This window comes from Carettochelys insculpta, chromosome 8 (assembly GCF_033958435.1).
Source record: "Carettochelys insculpta isolate YL-2023 chromosome 8, ASM3395843v1, whole genome shotgun sequence".
Classification (NCBI taxonomy): Eukaryota; Metazoa; Chordata; order Testudines; family Carettochelyidae; genus Carettochelys; species Carettochelys insculpta.
This window is the reverse complement of record NC_134144.1, coordinates 4,839,656-4,857,470: the sequence shown is the minus strand read 5'-3', so window position 1 is coordinate 4,857,470 and position 17,815 is coordinate 4,839,656. Positions and strand designations below refer to the sequence as shown.

Genomic DNA, 17,815 nt, shown 5'->3' with positions numbered 1-17,815 from the left:
ATTTAGGAACTTTAAACATTCACATGATCTGAAAATTTTGTTTATTAAAATAAGTGTGAATGTAAGTTCTGTGATATTTTTGCCATAATAATTCTATTCATCAACAACTTCTGACCTGCAGGGTAGAAGCCTACCTCATTAGTAGACAAGGATTAAAGCTGATAAGTACTGCTCCACAACCCATTCTCACTCAGGCATTTTGCTTAATATTGCAGAGGTCCATTCTTTGCAAGACAAGACATTTACATATTGTAGATAAGACATCTTGCAGCAACACGGACTAACCCATTAGACAGTTAATGCCAAAATCCACAGTTGCTTCAGAAATGACTGGACAGCTTTTGTGTGGGGGTGGGATAGGATTACAGTATCCAAACTGGGATTGAGCTTCAATGGATTAACAGCTCTATCTTCTTTCCAAAAGACTTCCTTAGATTTTAACCCTAGCTGAGAAATGAGCTCAGTTAAGGAAAAAAAAATCTGTTGTGTCTCAGATATACAAAAATGAGAAAAATTCATATTAGTTCTTTGAGAAAAGATGAGTGTCCATTTACTGTAAATTGCAGTAGTGTTCCCAGGGCCTTGCCATATTCGTCCAATTTATAAAACCCATTACAAGCCAAAACACATGCAAAAGAGCCCTTTTCTAACTGGCATCTTCTTGTTCTGTTCATCAATGGATCCCACAATACCACGGTCTGTGACATCAAAACTGTATGCACTGTAAGGAATTTGATATGGTCTCGCATGATATTCTTATCAATAAACTAGGCAAATACAACTTGGATGGGGCTACTATAAGGTGGGTGCAAAACTGGCTGGATAACCGTACCCAGAGAGTAGTTATTAATGGTTCTCAATCCTCTGGAAAGGTATAACAAGTACGGTTCCACGGGGGTCCGTTTCTGTTCAATATCGTCATCAACAATTTAGATAGTGGCATAAAAAGTACGCTTATTAAATCTGCAGATGATACCAAACTGGGAGGGATTCCATCTGCAATCTGGAGAAATTAGAGAAATGATCTGAGGTAAACAGGATGAAGTTTAATAAAGATACATACAAAGTGCTCCACTTAAGACGGAACAGTCAGTTTCACACATACAGAATGGGAAGTGACTGTCTAGGAAGGATTATGCAGAAAGGGATCTAGTGGTTATAGTGGGCCACAAGCTAAATATGAGTCAACAGTGTCATGCTGTTGCAAAAAGAAAAGCAAACATGATTCTGGGATGCCTTAACAGATGTGTTGTGAGCAAGATAGGAGAAGTCATTCTTCCACTCTACTCTGTGCTGGTTAGGCCACAGTTGTATTGTGTCCAGTTCTGGACACCACGTTTCAAGAAAGATGTGGAGAAATTGGAGAAGGTCCAGGAAAGAGCAACAAAAATGGTCAAAGGTGTATAGAACACTACCTATAAAGGAAGGCTGAAAGAACTGGGCTTGTTGAGTTTAGAAAAAGAGAAGATTGAAGGGGGACATGATAGGGGTTTTCAGGTATCTAAAAGGGTGTCATAAGGAGGAGAGAGAAAACTGTTCCTCTTGGTCTCTGAGGATAGAACAAAAAGCAATGGGCTGAAACTGCAGCAAGGGAAGTTTAGGTTGGACATTAGGAAAAAGTTCCTAACTGTCAGGGTGGTCAAACACATGAATAAATTGCCATGGGAGGTTGTGGAATCTCCACCTCTGCAGATATTTAAGAACAGGTTAGATAAATGCCTTTCAGGGATGGTCTAGACAGTACTTGCTCCTGCCATGAGGGCAGGGTGCTGGAGTCAATGATTTCTCAAAGTCCCTTCCAGTTGTAGTATTCTATGACTCCCTCTATTTGATTGAGACATTGGTCACTCAGATTTCGCAACAGTGAACTCAAATATGCAGAGATCATTTATAAAGAAGAGGCGATCCCTCATTTTGTTTACGGGCATATGAGTAAATTTCAGTCTCATGCCATTATCAAGCCTAAAAAGGCAACATGGGATAGATGTGGATTACCAGTCTAGAAATAGAACACACTACATCTCTCAATAAGTGAACTGAATTAGATCGACTGCTGCCATTGTTTTTCTCCTAACAACATTCTTAATTTATCTTCTTCCTTCACACATCTCACAATTGTTCTATTTAATAGCTTTATACTAGTTTACTATTTTCAAAGGCATTTCTGTACACATTTACATATACAGATACAGGGATTTTCATAGGGGCTTAGCAATGGCTCCCCCACCCCTTTGAGTCAAATGGTGTTCTTCCTGAGCACCTTTGGAAGTCTCACCATAAAATGAGCAACTATCTCCAAAAACAAGATAAATACTTCAGCTTGGTTACATTTTTAATGTATGTCAATTCTGTGTGAAGTGTTGAAAACGTTTCAAGTTTATAACTCCTTTAGACTTAAAGTATCAGTGCACAATCAGTTCTTACATAAAGATTTGTCTAGGGAACACACATCTCTAAGCACAATGACCATCTCAGCCAGCATGGTTACTTGCAAGGTAGGACCTAGTGAGCAGGCTATACCAGTTGGGCTGCCTGTCAGCCAGTGGTCCAGCTCTGTTAAGATGGGAGCTATCACTAGGTAATCCAGATGCCTTCAACAAGTTCCTGAATTATCAGTCTGGAGTGCTATGTAGCTAACAAAAGGACCAGGCCAGGTATAAAGGCCATTTCTCTTCCTCACCTTATACAAGTTGCACCTCCCTGAACCAGCATCCTCAAGACCTTGGTGGTCCCAAAGGAGGGATTTTGCCAGACTAGGGGTCCCTGGCTAGCCACCACAGACATCCCCCCAACCCCAGCCCTCCAACCCCTTGGGGCTGCCAGGGGAAGTCAGCACTCTGGCCCAAGCCTCACTGCCCCCTGCGGGGCTGCTGGAGGAAGTCAGCACTCTGGCCCCTGCCTCGTTGTCTCCCCATGGGGCTGCCAGCTGTTTGCCTTCCTGCCCCAGCTCTCTGGTCCAGGAACATCCCTCGTCCTGCCAGACAAGAGATGTTACCGGACCACAGACTGCCTATTTTAGAAGGTGTAACCTGTAATACAAAATCCCACCCTCTCTCACCAACCTGAACCTGTGGTTAATGGCAGAGGGTAGCAATTCAAGGTCAGAAGATTATGTTTTGGGTTTCACAAACTAACTGAAGATAAATCCTGTGGCCTGAATCATCTGGACTGAAGCAATCATGTGGGTCAATGAAGCACTGATACATCTAAACTTGATGCTAGTGTGGCCTTCATTAGGCTCAAAGCAATTGCACAGGCCCTTGTGGACTATAAAGAATGGTGAAATTAATTTTCAAAGACTCCTTGGGTCCTTGTTTGTTTCTGAAGTTGGTTGGCATGGATACTGGAAAGATTTATGGGTCAGCTAGTGCAACGTACTCCGAGGACATACAGCATCAATTTGCTTAGTGCTATTTGTTTGCTGAATTGGCACATCTTAATGTTGTTTCACAGGATCATAATTTCGGACAGACGGTGCTGTAAATGCAGAGGCATAAGGGCTAGGTTTTAAAAACCCAGTTTTGAGCTCTGAGAAAATCATGCTCCAGAACTGACCATTCAGATGGCGAAGGAATAAGTAAGTCAAGGCTATGACGTTCCTACTTTTCCATTACTGCCAGAAGTTGTCTCAAAAATAGAATTAATAGTTGTGGCCACATTACCAAATGATGTAGATGTCAGTAGCATTTAGCGCGCCTCTCAAATTATTTAAAGAGAAATTGTACTTCAGTTTTATCCACTTGATCTTTTATATGCTAAGCTGATAGACTAATTAGTCAATAAAAGACTCTCCCAGACAGCTATCCTCCTCTTGGAGGATAAACATTTTCAAATTTATATTTACAACTGTAGTTCATTCATTCTGAAAGCAAAACCTAGATGTGCCCCCCAACCAACCAACCATTTTCCCTCTGTTCAGACATACTGACTGATATTTTTACAGCATTATTACATTTATGAACATGCCAGAACAAATACTGCTCCAAAAGCCATGAGACCAGTTACAATAATGCTGTTCCCAATAGATATCAAGATTACCCATTAGCATCCATATATTACCATGGTATTTCCTAGAGTCCCTAGATTCCTTCACAATTCACATAAAGATTATGTCACTTCACTCATTCCGTGTGCTCACTCGACTTCACAATGGAATTAATTTCATATTTAATACACAACAGGCTAGTATGACCTTTGGGTGTCACCAGATTCAGCACATTTGGCTGTAACCTCTTCAGTGCTGAATAAAGCATTCAACAAAACAGAGAAACCTATGTTTATTTTCAGAGGTATCATAAAAGAGAATCTGTATTCTATTGAAAAGAGCATATGGGACGCACAAAATTTAGATTTAAAGGGACAAATCAAATTTGGGCCAGAACTCAAAATTTTATGAAAGCATATATGAAACCTAAGACCAAAAGAATAAATTCAGTTCCTCTTGACCAAGACAATTTTAATCAACCTTTTTCCTTGAAGCATCTGCAAACTAAACCCTAAAGCTCTGAGACTTCAAAGCAACAGTGACAAAAGAAATGTGAAAGTGACCTTGTTATGGTCAATATTCAAAGACATTAAAAGTGACAAGTCACTTAGATTTCAAATTTACTGCTGAAAGCTTAAAAATATTTGCAATGTACTTAAGGTACGTATGTTTACAATGCATTATTTTAAAGGTGCAGATGACACCATCACACAGCACTTCTTTGCGTTAATAGTAAAAAACAAAAAAAAAAAATATGAAACAAAATTGTCTCTGCTCCCGGCCGCCTTGGAACATTAACTGATAAATGTTCCATAATTAGAAGACTCAAGTGGGATTGCTTGAAAGCTATCTGACCTGAGTTCAGAAACTTCAGTCAACTTTTAGCCCACATGATAAGCTAATACGCTGACACTGCCTAGTGGACAAGACTGGCAAAGATGGAGGAAAGAGGAAGAGTCTTACAGATTAACTAGCACATTTGCCTGCCGTTGCTGGAGTCTTTAAGTAATGGATTTGGGGGACTTTTTGGAAAATAAAAGGGAAATCTCAGCGTGCAGTTGCTCCCTAGGAGAGAGGTATCGCCTGGGTGGACTAGGCTGTGCTTTCTGACCATCAGGGTGGTCCAAGGTGAGGGGTGGTGGGTTCCCTGCCCCACCTGGCACTGTTTGGGGCACACTGTCCACTTACTCAGTCCACTAGCCAGTAACATGCAGCGCTCCATCCCTACGTGGGCCATCTCCTGCAGGTGCAGCCCCCACACTTGTTGCCCCCAGTGGTCGCTCTGCAGTAGAGTGTCCCTCCTCTCTACCCCCTCCCTTGCCATGTTCTGAAAACCATTCCCATTCCAAGCACAACCAAACCTTGACCTTCCTTTCACTTAAGAGGAAGCTGCACACCAAACTTGGTGGCCCTACCTCTTACCATTTAGGAGGAGTTCCTGAACCAACAGACTCACAGACAGGCACAAACTTTTTAAAATCTATAGCGATTCATTAATTTAGAAGGGACTGAGATTTTAGGAAAATTCGGGGTTTTAAGGGATTGGGATTCTGCAGCAATTTGGGGTTTTAAAGAGGGCAAAGAGCAAACAGGAGGGAAGCAAAAAAGTCAAACATAAAATGCTCAACTGAGGTCAAATATTGGAGACAAGATAGGTTGCTGCAAAGTTAGTACTGGCCAGAGTGATCGTGGTAGTAAAGCAATCATAGTCCTCAGAGTTCAAGGCGTAGGTAGACAGTGTGTAATAGTTAAGGTAATAAAGAGACCATAAAAATTCTCTGCAAAGCATCTACAGGAAAACTGCCCATTCTAGAGATACCACCACCACATATTTTAATATCAGTTATACAACCACATAAGTTAACTATAACCTAACCCAACAAAATACTTTAAAAAGAAGCCTTTTCCTAAGGCTCAGTTTCAATAAAATAGGGGCAGCTACTTCCTCATTCTTGCAGAATCTATATTTGCCTCAATACATTTAGTGCAAATACACATGAGAGCGTAATCTTTGATTTAATGGGAAAACTGTTATTTGAGGAAACCAGAAGTCATTTGCATTTATATACATACTAGCTCATTCATGTGGTAATGAATTACATTTAGGCAAGTAATTTAGTTTAACTAACATGCAATACAAACATTATGGCAGCTCCAAAGCAATGTAATTATTGGCTCTAACATTTAACCATCATTTTGTATGTCCAATGACAATGGGCACTGCCCTATCTAATTGCTAAGTAAGCAAAGAACAGAGAAAGTGGCAACACACTTGGTAATTTTGGTTAACCAAAAGGTTCCGATTACTTGTTTAGAAACATACAATGCAAAAATAAAATGCCATATATTTACTCAGAGAACCCACAGAGCAGCCAGGAAAGCACCTAAGAGCACTGGAAATATGGTATCATTCTCCCTAAAGTATTGTTATAAGACAACAAAACTGCAATACTGGAGAAAGTTTAGGTCTCATTCCTAGACTTATGGTGGTATTCACCAAAGGAACCAGGGACTGGCAGCAAAGGAAGGGAGCAAGAAGATAAAAAGTAGTAGAAAATGAGAGGGCAACAAGGCATGGATTTGGAATAACCATCTGTTGGCCACAGACTGTGGACAACCATTTATTTTATTGGATCTCACCACAGTATTTAACCATGATGTGTCATTGACGCCCTTCAAAGGCATAGCAGCAACAAGCAAAAAGCATCATACGGGTAAATCCTCTCTCAAATTACATCCAAAGAACACGATGGAAGACTACACTTCTGCCACAAGAGGTGAGACCAATGATCCATTTAACCGAGTATCCAGACTTCCGACAGCAGATAGTGGTGGGCACTTCAGAAGGAATGAAGAGAATGTCGCATCCGTTCCCTCATCTAGCCCCAGCTTCTGGAATTCAGAGCATGGGTTGCATCTTTGACCTTACAGCTAACAGCCTTGATACGCCCATCATCCATTGACTTACCCAACTTTTACTTTTTTTTTTTGAACCCAGTTATGCTTTTAGGCTTCACAACAACCCATGGCAACAAGTTCTACAGGCTGACTGTGCACTATGCGAAAAAATACCTTCAAGATCTATTGCAAGAACTTTTTATGAAGCAATCAGTTATGAACCTGTAGGTCCCATGGTCTCAGCAATTAGCTGTGATACTAAATAGCACGTTAACACCCAAAATTAGAACAAGTTAGAACACCTATACAAGTACCAGAATTTCAGAGTTCATTTTAGGTGACAAAATGTCAAACTGGCCATTCTAAACATTTCAGACCAGAAAGTTCAGTCAAAAATCAAATATCTTTAAAAGAAAGTGATTTTCATCTTTCCATAATTCAGAAGCAAAACTTCTAATTTTAGTCAAGTTTTCCATGGCAATTCTGAGTCATGAAAAAAGTTAAGTTATGAGATTGAAAACAGAATTGTCAGTTCCATCATGATCCTAATTTGCATCTACTGATAGGACCCCTTATTGTTTTTGCTAAAGCACACTGCATCTGAAAGCAGATATAGAATGCCCACCATAAAACAGTACAGCTCCATTATCCATTGATCAGGAAAGTACTGGCTACTGAAGAGCCATTGCTTTCCCAGATATTTAAGTCTTGGTATTCCCAGCAATATCGTAACTATCATTCTAGCTCTTCTTTTTCTCTACAGTAGATAGTTGTCCTCCTCCTGCACATAACTGATGGAAAATACCAAATAACCTTTGATGTCAAATTCTTTTCTGCACCAACTTCAACTAACCATTTGCTCCTTGAAGCTAAGTAGTAAGACTTGCCCAGTTGCTCCTAATTTCCAGTCACCTTTACGTCAGTCATTTGCGTGTCCAGTGCACAGTTAGCCTAAGGGTACAATAACTGTTTTAGAAGATCATTTTGAAATGCATACAATCACATTTGCGAAATGGCTTTGGAACTGACCTGTTGAAACTGAGTTCTCTGACTGGCTGACAACGATGTTAACCAACGTCAGTGGTTAGGTCATCTAGTTCACTCTCCTTCCAATGCATAATTGTTTCCTTTACTATGTACTACTTCTCTTTGAGCAGTCTAGTTTTGACTAACAACTTCCACAACATTTAGAAGACAGTACAATTTTTTTCCTGACACCTCATGCTTTCATCTGCATAATTTCATCCACTTGCTCCTACCACCCTGTCACTAATTCTTCTAGAAATTTTCATCTTTCAAATGCCCATCATTAATTTTATTGTACCGTACAAAATGTTTTACACTTTCTTAAGGTGCTCACACCATTTACTACTTTCTTCCTTGAATTCCATGCAGTCTATCAACAGTGGCCATTATATTAGCACTGATGTTCCCTATTCCCCTATATTTTAATAAATATGGATTACAAAAATGCACTGAAGAAGTGGCTGATCTTGCTCATGTTTCAGTCCTGCAAATCTTCTGTGACAACTATTTTCAAGAAGTGTCCCATTTCTCCTGGTTTAGCACTTACACTTATATGTCGGTAATGTTTTTCACTTTCACTCAGAAGAACCAGACACCTCCCTTACCTGACACAAGAAGTGGAATGAAAAAAAACACAAACCAATCTCTCAGGAGGAAAAATTTGTGAATTAATTTTATAAAGCACCTTTCCCTTATCACCATGACAACGTGACCAACATCCAACCTTGGTATGTGTCAAGACTAAAATAAGCCATTCATGCCTATGGACTTGAGTCAGCTTTTAAATGCATCAAATGAAGTCAGAAATACGTACCTCTCCAAGACAGAATGCCAGTGAAGCTATCCAATTCTTAAGCCTCCCAAGCTAGACATGTAAATACAAGTGCTAATGGTATTAAAGTTACCTCATCACTGTTGAAGATATTTTCTCTCTTCTATCAGAGGTGAGGCGTTAGGTTCATTCCCTCAAAGGCGGTTTAAGTGCAGAAATGAAGGAACAGCTGGTATTTCAAAGCGGCTATTTTAAGCTTTGGTTTTTGAGTGTCTGTGTCCATCTAGATTGACGGATTGTGCACATGGCAGCTTGTTGCTACGGGCATGGTGACCTAATTGTACCCCCAGTAAGGACAAATGTTTCTCTTCTTGTTGCTGTGAAAGGCATTTGATCGCTGTTCTGGTGGTTAGGTCATTAAATAGCACTTTGAAATCATTCCTCTGATTCCCAATTTTCTCAACCAGTTAATTCTGTAAAATATACAGAAGTTGCAGAGTAAGCCTTGAGCCCTGTAGTTGAACACTACCTGGGCTTGCACAGGATCAGGCTTGGATTTCTGTACATTTTCAATTCTTACACAAGTCTGCTGCTTGACTGAAATAAGATCCAGACTTTCAAAACAGCTGTTCCCTCAGCCAGTCATAGAACACCTAAGCACGGTTCAGACCAGAAGTATACACACAGATTACCAGAACGAGCTATTTGCACGTTGTTAGGTAGATTATGGTTTAGGAGAATACCCATTTCATTTTGATTCTATGGATTTTAGTGTTTTACCTCGATTCTGAAACCACACTGCCTCATTAAAGAGACTGGGTTTTGGGGGGGGCGAAAAAAAAACCCCACAAAAAACAAGGAAGCTGACTAGTCAGAATCTTGCCGTGATGCACACCATAGGTAAATATGCCAGCTGCAACTGGATTTAACCATGCCGGATTACAAAGTATTGATTGGATGTGCTCAATCTTGGGAATAAATGCTGGTTACTGATGTCCATTTTGCATTGGCAGGTCATCTGAATTATTGTATAACAACTTTACAGGAACTCGAAGCCACCAAAGGGCGCATCACAAAAACAATGAAATTCCCAGTGGGAACAGATGAACTTCAAATGTTCATATTCAGAGTTCCTGAAAGGGATCAAATATATTTGCTTTGTCAAGAAACTGACTTCAGTTACAGTTGTGTTCCATAATTTCCAATATCAGGAAAATAAAATGTAACAAATCCCCTGCTACTTGAGCTCCTCAGTCCTCCCCAACATCTTCCTAATGATAATTCAAAACCCAGGTAATATTTTTCAAGAAGTCTCCATCTACATACATACACTACAGCTTATTATAAGGACAGGTTACTTCTTGTCCCCATTAGGATCTTAATATTTTGTATGTAGCTCACTCAGATTGAGCCATGAAGGCTGTTGGATCCTTTTGCACTTTACATTTTTAGTTATTTCTAGTAAGCCACACTTCTGCTTCCAATGAACTAGCACAGGACCACAATTTTTGCACTGCAAAGGACATAAAGGAAAGTTTAAACTCAAACTCACTGAAATTAAAATTGATCTAATTTCATTGAAATTGATCATGAAAACTGTTCTCCTTTTCAAAAGCCACACACAAAACCAAGTGGACAGTGTCCATGACAAGTAATTTAACATAATACATGTTACAAATTTGAGATCTCAAAACATTGTACCAAATTTATTAGAAAGAAAAAAATGTTTTTCATGCATCCAATAACTGCCCTCTTCAATTTTGTAGACGAGAGGGCTCTTTTTAATCATCACTTGGTTAAAAAGCAGAAGTGAAGTTTCCCAGCACATGGCTAATAAAACCCAGTATTGATTTTTAGGAGTATTACAGCTGGCATACAAAATGCCAGCAGTGTGATGACTGACTTTCCTAGAAAATCTATTTAAAATTAACCACTATAGCCTTCTGTGCCCAAATGAAGCAGATATTAATATATGCTCTTGTATCAATCAGAACTACATCATTTATGCACCTGACATGAATTTCCTTGCTACATTTATTGGATCCCCTACATCCATATAATGTTATTAACTGCTAACAAAAACAGCCCAAAGGTGGAATCACCAAGAGTAAAGTACATCTGAACAAAAAGTGCTCCCAAGTTTTGTTTACGAAACTGTCAGTCCCATCTACACTGTACAGTAATCCCTGAAAGTGAGTGATTTCGAGTTGCGCTTAAATCTGGCTCCCTCCCACCCTGATCCAGCTCCCCACCCCCTGCAGGGCCGTGCAGCCCTGGCTCAAATCCACCCCCAACTCTCCCCTGCAGCCCTAACCCACCCCAGGCTTAACCCCCCTGCCCTCCTCCCACAGCCCCAACCCACCACCAGGTTTAACCCTCCCCAACCCCAGGCCTTACCTTCAAAAGGAGCTCCAGGTGCTCCTGCTGCGTCCCCAGCTGCAGAACATGCGTTCTGCCAGGGAAAAAAACCAACCACCAACTTATGTGAAATTCAAATTAAGAGAGGGTATGGAGAAACGCAACCCTCGCATAACTCGAGGGACTACTGTAGAGGGAAATATCAGATAACCAGACCTCAACAAAAACAGACACCACATCATAATATAGAGTATGCCTTGACAAGTGACTGTATTAGTTTTAAAACGCCGACACAGGATTCCATTGTGCGTGACCAACTTCTGGCCAGACCGGCACAGTACTCATGGATTACTGAATGGACAAATTTTACTAACACTGTTGGCATGTATTCCTGGTAGGGAATAATAATCTAACAGTCTCCACTGACCTAAACACAGAATAATCTGTTAGCACCATCCCTGGCCTGTGACAGAGTCTGAAAAAGAAGACAGGCATTGATCAGCTTTCTGATCATCGTTAAACACTGAGACAAGCAAAGAGAAATAGTTTCGATGATGGAGTGATAAGTATATACACAATAAAATCCACAATGGAGGACATCTTTCTGTGCGTTAGAAATTCAAAGTAGCATATATTTGTTTACCCTGAAAGTTTATTTGCAAATATACAAATTTATAATGCATTCAATTCCCAAAAAGATTTTATCAGCAGAAAAAAATTATACCTCATTGCTGATATTTTATTGTTCCCCTCCCACTCTTTCTTGTGCATGGTATCTCTGTCAAAACGTAGACAGTTAAACAGCTTCCACACTGTTGGAAGGAAGTATTACTGTAGATAGTCTGCAGACATTCATACCGCCATAAATTACCTAGTGGTAAAAGTGCTTGCAGCAGTTCTATAACATTGCTTCCATCAGAGCTAAACCAAGAGTGAGAAAAAGTCCCAGAATAGAGACTCCTTCAGAGTGTCAATATTCAGTACATAAAAAACTGTCATGACAATTTGTTTCACTTATACAATTTCCTTTTCATTAGTTCACAGTTGTTTCCTCCTAAAACTGCTCTCTCATATCCTGTAGAGGTGAGAAACACCATGCTTTGGCTACCACTCTTCACAAATTACTCTGAGTTTCTTCCAGAATTTTAGATAAAGTTACCCTAAGAAAAGGAGTTATAGCTTTCAGATTCACCAAAACTAGAAAGCCATTTCCCATTTTGAAAGCTTATACCACCTGGCCCTAGAAATGTCTCTCATATTGCACAAAGTCAGATTCTTTCCACAAAAGCAACAATGCAGGGAGAGGGCAGAACCATTGATTTTCAAAGAGTTACAGCTGCAGTCCAGATAGTACCTGAGAAGATTCAAGTAGGTAGAACTCAATATTGGAAAAAACGCAGAAACAATTCAAAGAACAAAATGCAGAAATTCTGAGTTTGACTCCAAAGAATGACATCTAAAATGACGAACCCCTTACATCCGATGCACAGTTTGAACATGACAAAAATCACTTAACGAAATCTACCGCACAATTTGCAGGCTTCCATGACCACAGCTAACAGCAGCAAGGGATCATGGTTGAAGGAAGTAAAAACTTTTGTGGGCTCTGATACACAGACTGAACAAAAAAAAGAAAACCCACACCAGAAACCATAAATGTGTCACAATTCTGTCAAAACACCAGGGAGTGACTGGAGAGAGACTGGAACAGCTGGCATGAACATCATCATCCATCTTAACACCTGCTTTCTAACTATCCTCATAATTACAGAAAAGTGAGGTTGCTCAAACACCGTGAAAACTTACGTAGCATAGATACAGAACATTAAAAACCCAAATGCTGCATAACAAATGTATTTACCCTACTCCTGAGTGTGGGACAAGGCACTAAAAATAAAGAATTTTGACAGTTACACTTTCCAACTCACAAGACAAACTGTACAGTACATGCAATTTAAAAATAATGAGAAAACTCAACTTTTGAGATCTCAATTCTATAGCCCAGGGGAAAAGTTAAGAGATAAACGTCATTACAGCTTTTCAGTTCAATGGATTTATCCTTTATCTAGCTAAATTCCAGGTAACATTGCAACCATACTTGCTTGCCTTTGGGTTAAGGGAGCAAAATACAACTTTCTGGGTAAAGCTGAACCTAGGACAGAAACATGTAAGAGCAAACAAAGACATGAAAAACTGTCCTATTACAGATGAAGTCTGCTCACTTTCAATACTATACAGACTATGTGTGGAAGTGTCAACTTTTCTAAAATGCCACTTTAACATGCACGCACCCAGTTCAAAAAATTCTTTAAACATGCCCTTAAAACTTAATCAAATTCCACTGAATTCAATGAGACTACTCAGATGCTTAATATCACGCAGAACCAGGATCCTACAACCTGATCCTCCATCATTACAGTCATTCGATGTGAGCTTTTTCCACCAGCTTCAGTAAGCATATCTTCCAGACCTTTCTTATCCTTTTCTTTTACTCCAAAGCACTCCTAATATTGAATTGCACTATAAACTGATTACACTGCCTCGACAGTTGATATTTAGCTGTTTGACACAAATACACACACAGAGGTTATTTTACATACCCATTTTAAATTGTAGAATCCATGAAAATAATTCAATAATTTGTACAACCAGAACCACCATTACAAATGCATTGCTGTAGAATAAGTTTTAATTAACCTAAATCTTGCCTGTGTTCTGACATTTTTATGTAGCTCAACAAAAAGAAAATAAGGCACACTTTTTTTTTAAATCATTAATACTGACATCACAATTAGCAGGCATACCAGCAATTTTCCTAGCAGAGAAGGATTTCGGTACTCGTTGCCACTATGTTTCTTCTATACACAAACACTTTCAAATACTGTTGGCTTAAGCGCTGCCCCAAGATCATAAATAGATCAACACCCTTCATGTTAACTTTTCTGCTCTACTTTTTGTGAATTAGCACTCTGATATCAGGTCTCTTTCTAAGGCAGACAACTGTTAAATTTATTGTGCCTCTAATCCCCCATGAGACAATCTTGCAAAACTAGAGAATTAATATCTAACAACTGTGCATGTATAAAATAGTACTATGTTGTTCTATGGAAGTGCATATAAAGTATACCTCGGAATGCTGTTCAAAAGCCACCAGAGGAATGCACTATCTACAGAAACAATATTTAGGCTCCAAGTAGTAAGTATATCTCTAGCCAATATAAACAAACAACAAATATGAGCAAAATACATAACTTATGTATGGGATGCCTGAGACCCTGAAATCCTATGCCTGCTTGCTGCTCTCACTCAATAAACATCTATTTCTAATCAAGAGTGGATAATACACTTGCCTGCCTTCCTAGTAATGTTCACTCACTCAAAATGTTGCCCTTTGCTGCAGTTGGGTTAGTGCCTATAATAAAGGCTGCCTAAAATGTTTACTTATATACACAGCATATCATCAAGTTATAAAAAAAACCCAGCTAAATAATGTTTGTTTCTCTTTACCATAGCATCACTGGCACAGTATTTAATTTTTATCTGTAGCCTTGTAATTACACGTGGGTGTCTTCCAGATAAGGGGGAAAAAAGAAAAAAACCACACCACAAGTTTATGCAAACTTTAAGACAAATGAGATACCACAGGGGAGGAGGATTTTAGCATACCTTCATTTTAAAGCTCCCTCTTATAATGCTGATAAGGGAGCACTGTATATTGGTTTAGAATTGTATTAGACCAGATAAATGCTCTCAGTTGAGATTCCTCTCCAATGCACAAAATAGTGTTTCAGGGCAGAAGGCACATCCTAAGATTTAAAATTACTACTAACACCTGGTTTTATGTACATTCCAATATAGTGAGTTTTTAGTTACATAAATAACAGTTAAAACCAATGAAAAAAGGAAAAAAAAAAACTACAGAAATGCACACCATTTCATTCTAGCTTAAACTTTTACGGGTAAGGAAAAATCACAAAGTATGATTAAATAAGGTCAATCTAAACATGCACTTATTTCATATGAATTGGCCAAATATGACCACAAAACCTCAACAGAAATCACACGAAAAAAAAATTTAAAACTACAGCAGAATGTTACAGATGATCAAAACCTATTTCTTGCAAAATCTGGGCATCTATTACCCATCTTCACCATTTATTTGATTGACAAAATCCACAATTGTAAAGTTTCCACCACTCTCCTCTAAACCATATTGCCAAGGCAATTTCTTTATCCCAGAAAAAACTGTAATTTCACAATACAAGTATAATGCCAGCATACCATTCCACTGGACAGGAACATCAGGGTACCAGTGATAGTGTAGACCTGAGAGTGACCTGATGTCTCTCTCACACAGACATTCACACACAGATATATACACATGTTAAAACAGCCCTGGGTGAAACTGAATAGGTTGAAGTAGCATGAATGAAAAGCCCAACAAAAACAACCAACAACCGGTGGGTGGGTAGAAGGGAAGAATTACATTCCTTCCTTTACATTGTAACATTTCTCATATTGCTAGATAAAATAATTCATACCGAGCACTCTGGAAAACAGGATTTGACTACTGGGAGAAGAGAAAGAGACACTCTCCGTCCTCTCCCAGGTTACAGCTACACTACCAGATAAATTCGATTTTATTAAATTTGATTTTATAACTCTGGGTTTTATGAATCTCATTGTGAGAATCCTCACATCCCACAAAGTCCATGTGAAGTTGAGTTAGTGATGCCACACCAGAGCAGCCAAACATGACTGATGCAGCAGTGCACTGTGGGAACCTATCCCACAGTTTCTTCAGTCCCACATTCTGTGCCCTCCCCCTGGGACCTGCTAAACTCCCACTGACAGAGCTCACACTGCTGCCTGGTTCCTGGGTCCAGTCAGCCTCTGGAGACTAATGAAGTCAACTCAAAGACATGGTGCTTCCACACTGGCCTTCATTCAAACTGTTACATTCGAACTTGACACTACACCCACCCAGTTCCTGTGATATTACAGTGATATTAGTGTTCCCTAAATTGAGCTAATGATATTTATCATGAAGACAGTCACTTGGTACAATCGAGTTAACTGCCTTAAATTCAAATTTTATCTTGTGGTGTAGACCTAGCCCCAAGGAAACTGGCCAGCGCTGCTGCACCTCGCTCAGCGGAGCCAGGAGTCAGGTGCAGCAGGGAGCCAAGTGCTGTGCTGGTCAGTTTCCCAGCTCTTGGTGACTGGTGGGGAGGTGGGAGCCAGGTGCAGTAGCACCTTGAGTTTCCCAGCTCTCCGCCACTTGCAGGGGCTGAGAAACTGAGCAGGGCTGTTGTGCTGGTCAGTTTCCCAGCTCCTGCAAGTGGCAGGGAGCCAGGTGTAGCAGTGGTGTCAGCCTCCCAGCTCCCCACCACCTGCAGGGACCAGGAAACTGAGCAGGGCCGCTGGGCTGGTCAGTGTCCCAGCTCCGGCAAGTGGCAAGGAGCCCCCTGCAGCAGCGCCAGTCAGCCTCCTGGGGGGGAATGAAGTCGACTCAAAGACATGGGGCTTCCACACTGGCCTTCATCCCAACCGTTAAATTCGCACTTGACGCTGCACCCACCCGCTTCCCAGGAGATTAGGGCACCAGTGTGAGCGCTGCCCCCTACATGGAGCTAAGGATATTCACAGGGGAGACAGTCACGTGCTACACGCGAGCTCAGGGCCTTAACTCCGAATTTAGCTCGTAGTGTAGACGCAGCCCCACAACTGCCCGGCGGTGCAGAGGCAGCAGGCGGCTGCGGCGGGGAGGCCAAGGCACCGGAGGCGGCACCAGGCTGGGCTGGGCTGACAACGGGGAGCTGCCGGCACTATTTCAGGCCGGCCCATGCAGCCGCGGCGAGTGACAGGCAGCGGCTCCTCCCTCGCCAGCCACAGCCCCCGCCCCGCCCCGCCCCGCCCCGCCCCGCACACGCCAGCGCCTCCCTGGGCCACCGGGGCGCCCGGCGGCTCCCCTGGGGGCGCCCGGCTCCCCGGCCCCACGTCCCGCCCCCGATCCCCGATCCCCGACCCCCTGGGGCCTCCCCCACAGCCCGCGCCCCAGCCCCCCGCCCGCCGCTTCCGTTCCGTGCCAGGGCAGCCCCGCGCCCGCGCCCGCGCCCGCCCCTCACCTCCCGGGCGATCTGATTGAGCGCATCGTCCTCCGCCGTCAGCCGCTCCCGGTTGGGGAGCCGCTTCCGCCCGCTCCCCTGCGTCCCCATCGCCGCGCTGCGCCCGCTGCCCCGGCTGCCCAGCTCCGGCGTGAGCCGCGGCCCCGCCCCTCCCCGCTGCGCGCCGCGCGTCACGCGGGGCGGGCTCAACGGCCCAGCGCGAGGGGCGGGTCGGGTCGGAACGAGCGGCTGGGGCGGAGGCGGGAGGGGTGGGGTGAGGTGGGGAGGGGCTGAGGGAGGGGTGGGGCGAGGTGTGTGGGGAGGGGCTGAGAGAGAGGGTGGGGCGAGGGGAGGGGCTGAGGGAGAGGGTGGGGCGAGGTGTGGGAAGGGGCTGAGGGAGAGGGTGGGGCGAAGTAGGGAGTGTGTGGGGAGGGGCTGAGGGAGAGGGTGGGGCAAGGGGGGAGGGGCTGAGGGAGGGGGGGCGAGGGGGGAGTGGTCATCAGCCTCGTTGTGGGGAATGGCTGCACGGCTTTGGCTGTCCCTTTGTGGGAAACACCAATCCCAGATTCTCAGCAAAGACAATTTCAGCCGCAAATGAGTAAACCTGTGAATAGTTGAAAATGGCCTCATAATAGGAAGTATTGGGTAATTTTAGTAAATGACAGCGCT

General features: G+C 42.1%; 1 protein-coding gene across 32 annotated transcripts in view; it reads right to left on the bottom strand.

Moving 5' to 3' along the window:
* The window catches only part of LRRFIP1 (LRR binding FLII interacting protein 1), a 148,640-nt gene extending 131,295 nt beyond the window's left edge, over positions 1 to 17,345 (bottom strand). For 6 of the 32 annotated variants that reach the window (XM_075002040.1, XM_075002042.1, XM_075002052.1 and 3 more), the window contains exon 1: positions 17,168 to 17,338. In XM_075002040.1, the coding sequence (XP_074858141.1) occupies positions 17,168 to 17,257 (90 nt within the window). In that variant the 5' untranslated portion in view covers positions 17,258 to 17,338. Of the gene's footprint in view, positions 1 to 8,814; positions 8,872 to 14,389; positions 14,418 to 17,167 lie in introns of those variants that run through there. The other 26 variants (XM_075002074.1, XM_075002066.1, XM_075002073.1 and 23 more) reach the window with 16 other exon arrangements.
* Positions 17,346 to 17,815: the final 470 nt, after the last annotated feature.